This window comes from Rhipicephalus microplus, chromosome 3 (assembly GCF_043290135.1).
Source record: "Rhipicephalus microplus isolate Deutch F79 chromosome 3, USDA_Rmic, whole genome shotgun sequence".
Classification (NCBI taxonomy): domain Eukaryota; kingdom Metazoa; phylum Arthropoda; class Arachnida; order Ixodida; family Ixodidae; genus Rhipicephalus; species Rhipicephalus microplus.
In genome coordinates, this window is record NC_134702.1 from 50,004,298 (window position 1) to 50,013,196 (window position 8,899).

The 8,899-nt window shown below is 44.1% G+C and overlaps 1 protein-coding gene across 1 annotated transcript; it reads right to left on the reverse strand.

Annotated features, from left to right (window-relative positions):
* Positions 1-2,239: 2,239 nt before the first annotated feature.
* On the reverse strand, positions 2,240-8,524 carry MED19 (mediator complex subunit 19). The gene is made up of 6 exons (XM_037426152.2): positions 8,315-8,524; positions 7,860-8,013; positions 7,476-7,575; positions 5,736-5,847; positions 4,973-5,076; positions 2,240-2,741 (listed from the first exon to the last, which is right to left on the reverse strand). The coding sequence occupies exons 1-6, from the start codon at positions 8,490-8,492 to the stop codon at positions 2,667-2,669; spliced, it is 723 nt and encodes a 240-aa protein (XP_037282049.1). The 5' UTR covers positions 8,493-8,524; the 3' UTR covers positions 2,240-2,666.
* Positions 8,525-8,899: the final 375 nt, after the last annotated feature.

Genomic DNA, 8,899 nt, shown 5'->3' on the forward strand with positions numbered 1-8,899 from the left:
CGGTGGTCACTGGTGTATCCACTGGAGGGGTCCAAAGCTTCTGAATTTCTTCTCGGACAATATCTCTGACTAGGTCACGTAGGGAGCCCTGATTGTCCAGAGTCACTCACTGAAGCGGCGTTGATTGGGGTGGTAGTGGACGAGCGATCATATTGCCTCGATCTTTGGTGCAGAGCACGCTCAATGGCAGTGGCTTCTCTTATAAAATCGGCCACGGTAGTTGGGGCATTGCGCACAAGTCCAGCGAACAGTTATTCTTTCACGCCGCGCATAAGGTAGCGGAACTTCTTCTCCTCGGACATGTTGGGATCAGCCCGACGACAGAGGCGCGTCACGTCTTCAGCAAACATTGCCACAGTTTCGTTAGGTTTTTGAAGCCTTAACTCGAGCAACTGCTGAGCCCGCTCTGGACGGTCGACGCTAGCAAAGGTGTCAATCAGCTGCTGACGAAACTCATCCCATGTGGATATACGGCCTTCTCGATTCTCAAGCCATGTGTGAGCGCAGTCATCGAGAGTGAAGTACGTGCGGGCGAGCTTCTGTTGAGCATTCCACTGGTTGATGTCGGCAACGCGTTCGTAATGCTCAAGCCAATCTTCAACATCTTTATGTGGGGCACCACTGAAGCGATCAGGCACAAGCGGCTGAAGAAGTGTTACCTGGGCTGGATTGGAAACGAGGCTGCCTTGTATCCCTTGGACCAACTGTGGCTGGCTAGCGGAGGCCATGGGTAAAGGTACGTAATGCCTGGTAGAATGTTCGTCGAATGAGGTCAGCTCAGGAGATAGGCCTAGCAACCGCCGACTGAAGCAGTGCACTGGTGTCGTAACAGGTGGCTGCGTGTCGGGACTTGATGAACGGCTCCCAAATGGGGTGTTGAGCATCGGCAGGCTTGCTACCCAGCACCTCCACCAGTGTCGCGGTTCAACGTAAGCAGTGCACCGAGACGTTGAGTCCGAGAACCAACAGCGTGTGTTTTTATGCAGGAGCCAAGAGCAGGCGAGCAAAACAAAAACACGTCGTCTTCTTCAGTCCCCCTTTTCACGAGCTGTTGGTGCGCACATTGTCTTCGTTCCGGGCGCGGCAATATGCTTACGTTTCACCACCACAAGCTTGGGTCGAGGAAGACCTTTCTTGCTGGTCTGTACATCTGCAAACGGTTGCCAGAACAATTGACCCAGCACAATTTTCAGTTTCTGCTGCAGGCTGCTTTACTGCATGAAAGTTCCTCTGTATGGGTAGCTTGGTTGCATACAAATATTTCCAAGTGCCAGAAATGAAAGCACATTCCAGATGAGAGAGCTAAATACATGTACCTTGTAGGTGGTGTTATAGACTGATAAATGCGTGCTTACCCAACCGGCATAGCACTGAAAATAATGCTCCTTTAGTGTAAACTTACGATCAGGTGAACTAAACCAGCTAAAGACACTACTGCCAAATTTTGTGGTCTTATGTACCTACAAAATTCAGAACTTCATAGTGTCTGCATGACCCAAGCAAGTCTTGTCATCAAAAAGGCTTTCATTTTCCACCAGAGACTCGTAGGCTTGCTTGAGGGGGGCATTTTGTATGTTCACACACACAGGCCATGTACACACGCTTAGATCCCCTCCCCCTACATGTAGTCGCCACACTTCTGACCTTTATGTCAGAAGTTGCTTATGGTATGCAGCCAGCCTCCTGAAATTGTCCAGTCTTGCTGTAATCCTTGGCAGCTATAAGGCAACCATGGTGGCTCCATGATGACGGTCATAATTAGTGGTTAGGTGAGGATGGATATCCCAAGAACGTGCTACCGATACTCCATGCCCTCTTTTTCGATTCTGTGAGATATAACTGGTTAATGTGGCTCAACCCTTGGCTTGAAACCTGACTAATTAAGTGCAGCTGTTGGTGAAGCTTACCAAAAACTGGCAGCAGGTTTACATTTTTTTTTTTATGATGCCTCTTTCATCTGCATTTCTGCCTTCCAACGAGACATCTTGTGCAGTGTCAAATTGAATTGGGAGTTTCTAACTCTTGGCAGAGTTTACAAATGATGTGTGAGCTATGATGTGCACTATACAGTATATAAAGCTAATCATAAGCAGTATAATTTACTTAATTCTTGCTGCTACTGTTTACGACTTGTTCCTCAGCTTTGCTTACCAACGGAGAGTGAAAGCGGTTCACAGGATTAGCTCGTATTGTGTCTTGCAAAGAAAAACAGGGCGAGGAATGAGACATACACAACATGACCACAGGGACAATTCAGCATATTTATCTTGAAGTTCATGTGCTAGCACAGCAGCTACATGACACTGGATTGTGTAGCAAATGTACTCTATGTGTTTCAGGCTGCATGCATGAAAGTGGCAAGCTCTCATATTTTATCCAGAGCTATGCTGCTAAATACTTGATAAATTTTGTTATCAAGTAAAAATTATTACAATGAAAAAAAAACTATAAAATTTTATATGCTTATTGGTAAGCTGCGCTAGCTGTAACAGAAACAGCACAAAAAAGTGAAATAATAAAAAAAAGATGTTGCAATGAAATATACGTAAAGCACATCCTCCCTGTATATATATTTCTGACAGGTTTACATGCTAAGACTGAGATGATGGTAGAATTATGATGCGTGAACGGGCATGGCTGGGCGAAGCGCCGGAATTTGTGAGCCTTTAGATGACCCTTTGGGAACCATTGGGAAGTGCTGGGTTGCCAGGGTTGGCCGGTGTGGCTTCAGGACTGTGCTTCTGCAGAGCAAAGATAGACAGGCAAGATGTAGGTTACAGTGATCTTGGCGAAGATAGTGCATATGTCTTATACATAGATTAGAGAATCATCTATCTGAATAGATATTGCAGCCAATATGTTGGTGCATTAGACTCCAGAGGAATAGCAATGTTTGAAAAACAGGGTTGCCTTCACAGAGACTAATGCATGCCTCTTTTTACAGCCAAGATCAGAAATCGCCACAGCCATACCTGAAATAGCTGTCAAGTACTGCCAATGCACTTAGTAAGCACCTCAGTACCCCTTTTTTAGTGGGAGATATTGGCTAAATGTGTGTACAGTCAAGTCCACGTATAACGATATCATAACACTATCGAATATAATGATGAACAATGATACCACTGTCCACTTTTGTATGCTTTTTATGGTAAAATAAACAACTTATTAAGACACTCTAGCACCGCGATATTGGACATAGCAATTGAATCCGGCTAAAGCACGTGCCTAAAAGGCCCTCCATGCCGACCGTGTTGTGCTGTAGACAGCGGAGTGAGTGAAGACGACGCGGCTGAGCAGGCTACCCAAGTACTGTCATTGCAGAAGGCCCAATGGATGATACAATCCCTCTGGGACTTTGTTTTTGCAAAGGGTCTCCCGCTCAGCTACGTGGAGCACCTAGATGCTCCAGGGAAATGTGTGCGCTAACTTCATGGGAAGCAATCAAAGCTGACAGGCTATGGATTTTCTGCAAAGAAGTAGTATATACTTGCATGCAAAGAAAAGTTTGTCTTTTTATTGTTAGCTTACTAATAACAATGTCACAATGTCACTTCCCAGGCACTTGGATATCGTTATAAGAGGACTGTACTGTGTGCAATTAAGCGGAGGAGGTTAGTAGGTTGGCGCACGCTGCAATCACATTCTCTCTTCTCGACGAAAGCGCTGGAAGCTAAGCAGGGAGGGATGGCATGGGCGAAAATGCGTCATGTGTGTCTTGTGACATTGAGGATTTTTTTTCTTTTTTCTTCAAATATGCGGCTTTTTCTGTGTGATTGCGCACTCACGCGTGGACAACTCGAGGCCTCCCATGGCAATCCCTGTAACGACCAGCACGCCATGCTCAAATCAGCCATTGGCTGATAGAAGACCTTTTACGAGAATTTTGGAGCTTCTTCCGTCATTTTTCGAGAAAAGAAAAAGCAATTTTTAGCTGACTGTGATAATTTATTGTGAATTCCACACCGTGTGCTTTGCTATAATATTTGGCTCGCCTGTTCTCGGCAGCATTTTCTGCCCATGCTCAAAAAGTGTTGCAGGGACCCCTTGAAGTGGCCAGCTGTACATTCTTGGTATGCTTCACTGTAATACCTCAGGCACGCTTGGCCACATAAAAAGTGCATTGCGACTGAGCAAACCATAAGAAAGTGTTACAGCTGCTGGTGGATAGGCTCACAAGAGCATCAGTTTAAGGTTGCGAGATACCTAAACAACACAAGTGATGGTGGCTGCAGCTAATGCTGCTTACAGCCTGCAATGTGCAAGGAGTTTATAACATGGGTGGCAAAAGGTTACACCACCCAAAAATCATTACGTTAGCTCTACAGGGTGAAAGGCGGTGCTGTGAAAGGGTCTGAATTACAGGTGTGTCAAAAAATCGGTCATAGAACTGCATTCACAAAACCTGGGTGTTTTACTATTACTGCAGCAATGTGTTGCCATAATCTTTTTGTGATAATGCACCACGACCGTGGCACATGTATTTTGCTGCGATGTGGTACAAGTTAAACATTTGGAACGAGATTTTAATTTTCGCAAGCCAGCAATGCCAGATATCGAAAAACACACAGTATGTCATCAAATTAGATAAGTATCGAATTTGATCTTCTTGTTCCAGCAACTTCACTGTATATGTTGTAGAACTGAAGGCTGTTCGTGCTTCATTTATTTCCTAGTAATAAATGAAAAAAAATTCAGCGCTACAGGATCAAATGTTGAGAACAAGCCCACGACACTAATTTCATCATTTTCTTCAGCACGTTCACAAGCGGCATTACTATGACATCAAGCGTTCAAGTGAAGTCATTGCTTCATGTTAAATTGCATCCCTGAATACAAAGACTACTCCCCCACATTTTGCTGTGAATGCTTGGCACATCGGTGTGTTTCAAGGACACGTGGCTGCGACGGACCGAGTCGTGCATGCCACCTAAAATCTCTCATGTATTTGCAAGTGACATAAATTTCAACATACTTTTTTCTTTTTCTTCTCCTTCTTCTTTTTCTTTCTTTCTTTCTCTTCGTCGTGCCGCTTCTGCTTCTTGTGCTTCTTCTCATGGGAGGCGTCGGAGGCATTTTCTAAAAATGTAATATTATAATATGAGCACCGTGCACAGCAGTTGGGGTATATTTTGTTGTGGCACAGTTGAAACCATTTTGTCATAATGACGCTGGATTTTCCATGACTAGGTTTACTCAAAATAATTGCAGTGTAGTCACTAGAGCACTATTTGCGCATAGTTGTCATTTTATTTTTGAAGTCAAACAAGACTTGGACAACCCCAAGTGTGAGCACAAGCAAGAACTTTTTAATTTAAACCATGGCCAGCAATGCCACTAAAACTCAAAAACTAGATTCTGGCATCCTGCAAGCCAAAACTGCAACATGATTATTAGGAATGCTGTAGTAGGGAATTCCTTATTGATTTTGACCACCTGAGGTTCTTTTAACATGGAATTAAGTCTAAGTAAGCACTACATGTTTCTTATATTAAGCTTTTGGATCTATTGAAAGGCAGCCGCGGTAGCTAAAGATCGAACCGCAAACTTGGCAGCACCGCAGCTGAACCACAAGGCTACCACTGCAGATATTGCAACAAGCTAAGACGTAACTACACAACTTAAGGAAACTGTCTATCACGATTACCAGCATCAAAAAAAGCTACCGAAGTCTGAGGCATAACACAACAACCTCAACAGATGAGCAGTGCTGAAAAATCGGATCGTGTGTCACTCACCCTGCTGCTGAGATTCGTGATTCGGTGTGTCACCCATTTTGTGTTTGTGCTTTTTGTGCTTGTGTTTCTTTCGTTGTGGCTGCTGGCTCATCATTCGGTACTGTTCGGGCAGCTGGAAAAGCGTCGATAAGTGGCAGTAGATGAAGATGGACAAACTCGCGCAACACACATGTGCTACAATCGGCAATCTGCGTGTGCAACTCTCGCAACATCTCTAAAGCCCACCTTTATGATCCAAGCCCAACAAGCTTTTAAACTAGCTTTCCTGTACCCATTGAAACTATACAACAGCAAAGATTAAACTTTTTCATAATGGCAGAGACAAATTGCAGTAACAATCTGGAAACGCGACACTCTAACAACCAAATTTGATTTAGCCGTCATTTTGGGTCTTCACGGCAATTACTAAGCTTGTCAATGTCATGAACGTGAATAATGCACATAAAAAAATCACAAGTCAGGCAATGGTTATAGTGAAACTTCTTATTGGCAACTTCTGTAGGCAAAAGCATGCCTTTGTGCAACAATAAATGCAAGCACGGCAATTGAAGTTAACAGTTGTGATTAAAACAAAAAAGTCAAGTTCATAAATGTATGCCTTTGTTTTCAAATTGGACACACTGCTCATCTATTTCAGAATTTTTTTCAGTAATTTCCAACTTAGGATTTTGTATATTTATTATATATAGTATCTTGTATTCTCAATCCCTTTCATATGTTTTGGTAAGACATAACACAATGATCACTGGACAACAGCGTAAGACAACAATCACTGGTAGAAAGCACACATAGTCTTCACAATTGTCTCTGTCCCATTTTACACATGCTCGCACAAGTTTTGTTAGTATGACTAGGACTCCTGAGACACATCTGATCATCCAAATAACTGCCGTGTTTTTCTCTCGTCTGGATTTTTCCATCTTCTCGTTGCACGTTACAATGCCAACAGGGAGATGGCCAAAACATCACCAGTAACAAGCTTCTAATTTACACATGAGATACATCAGTTATGATTACACATGACATATGAAGTCAGTGGACAGAAGGAAAGAGCATCTGTAGAGAGCAAAGCAAAGGCAAGACAGAAATCGTTAACTCAAGAGCTAAGGATGATTCAGGTGTCCCTTTTAATTCAGCTACAATTTTGAAAACGTCTCAACATATGAGATAACTTTTGGCTTGGGCTACAGCATAGTGTTACTGGGGCTAAGAAAAAGAATACTTTAGAGAATACATGGCACACTATTGTGTACTTAGAAATAAGTAAGCTCTAGTCCAAGCAAAAGGGCAATAATCTCACAAAATAGAGAAACGCAAGTGCACCACAACAGGTGACACAGTAATAGGTCCCGACGTTGCACAACACAACAAATGCAATCACAAAAGAGAAGACGGGAGAAACAGCTGTCACTCAATACTGTGACAGAACTTCTGATGTTTTTATGTACTGAATCTACTTTATACTTCTAGAACTAATCTGTGTTACACACCATGCTGCTTCTAAAGCACAGAGTCAAGCTGTGCCCTGTCTTCTTTCTTTTTTGTTTGTCTTGATAACCACGATACATCAAATGTGTCTGTTTCGCGTCTACTAGACTGATGAGAGAGAGCAGGTCGATGCCCTTCCATGCAATAGTTCTTGTATTACGCGTCTCCTGTCTTCTCTTTTCCTCCGGCTGCATGTATCTCGGTAGCATAGATTAATAAAGCTTGCTGTTGCATGTTACTACTCATACTAACCGGTCCAGGATGAAGCCTAAACCCGACCAGTTGGGCGGCAGTAAGGGCCAATAGCTCCTTTCCACCGACGGGTGGCTTTTCGATGATAGAACGTAGTGAACTGCGAGTGATTAAAAAAAAAAAGGTAAATGTAAGACGATAGTTATAGCGCGAGAACAAAACGACGGCACAGAGACAAGAAGGACACGAGCACTTTTTATCTCTGTGTCGTCTTGTTCTCGCGCTATAACTATCGTCATGCCATACCAACTATCTCAAGCTGCCACACTTCTAAGTAAACGTAAGCCTTCACCACCGATTCAACCGCATCGACGCGTGGCGAAGCGCTGCAGATCGTTTCACTATGCCCAACAATTACAAAAGGACGCCGAAAGTGTCACCCACCTGTTGTCTTGATCGCCGGGTGCATCGATGTTGCCTGGCAGGTTGGGCAAAAAAGCACTGAGCTGGTCCTTGACCTTACGGCCGCTGAATTTGTTATAGGAGTGCTCCAAGTTATACGATCCCATCAGACTTGTGGCGCCGGTGAGCTCACTCTCTGGAAAAGAGAAATCAACACAAATTAGCCGATGGCGCACGATTCACTCGGAAAATCAAACTTGTACGGCACAATCGTTTTTAGTTTCGAACGCCGAAGCGATTACGTTTGACAAGTCGAACATCTGTCGAGAAAACGCCACCAAGAAGCATCTGCGCGTCAGGATTCCGGCAAGAGCACCGAAGTAAGCACGCATACGCGCAATGAAGGACGCACGCTTCAATTTCTAACGGCATGATGCGATCAGAAAGCTGGGTAGCGTTTTTGGAAGCGACGAGCGAAACGTAGGAGGTTCGCTTACTTGGGGGTTCTTTCATGAGATAGAAAGGACCGCTGTGAACAATGGCTGGAGTCTTGCCGAGAGAAATTGTCGTCTTAAGCGTTCCGGTTGTGTCCTGACGAGACACAACCGGCGAGCGGGAGCCGCGAGGGCTCGATTTTGGAGAATATTGGTCCGCCCGCCGTACCACCTCAGCCATTGTCGTCTGCCATGTTGTTTCCTGCACATTTTCCTTCCCATCATGCAATTCGTGGAAGTGCGGCGTAAATAGTTACAACGCCTCCTAAACTTCTTGTGCCTGCCGGATAAGCGCGAAACGCCGGTCATTTATGGCGGCGCTGCCTACGTAGGAATAAGGGTTGTTGTATTCGGCCTTTGAGATTGGCAATTTTGGCGTTTGCTACTAATTTCAGAGGATGCCTTGTTTTTAAAAAGTTGTTTGCTGAATAACGGCGTCACTTACGTATGAATAATTATATTTACGTTTAAGTTTTTTTAAAGCTTTTTACGTTATTTTTGTTGCATGTAATCTCCAAAAGCGTAAAAACCCAATTGAAAACACCCCTACTTGAGTGGCGCCACTACCGTAGTTCTGACGACCGCCGC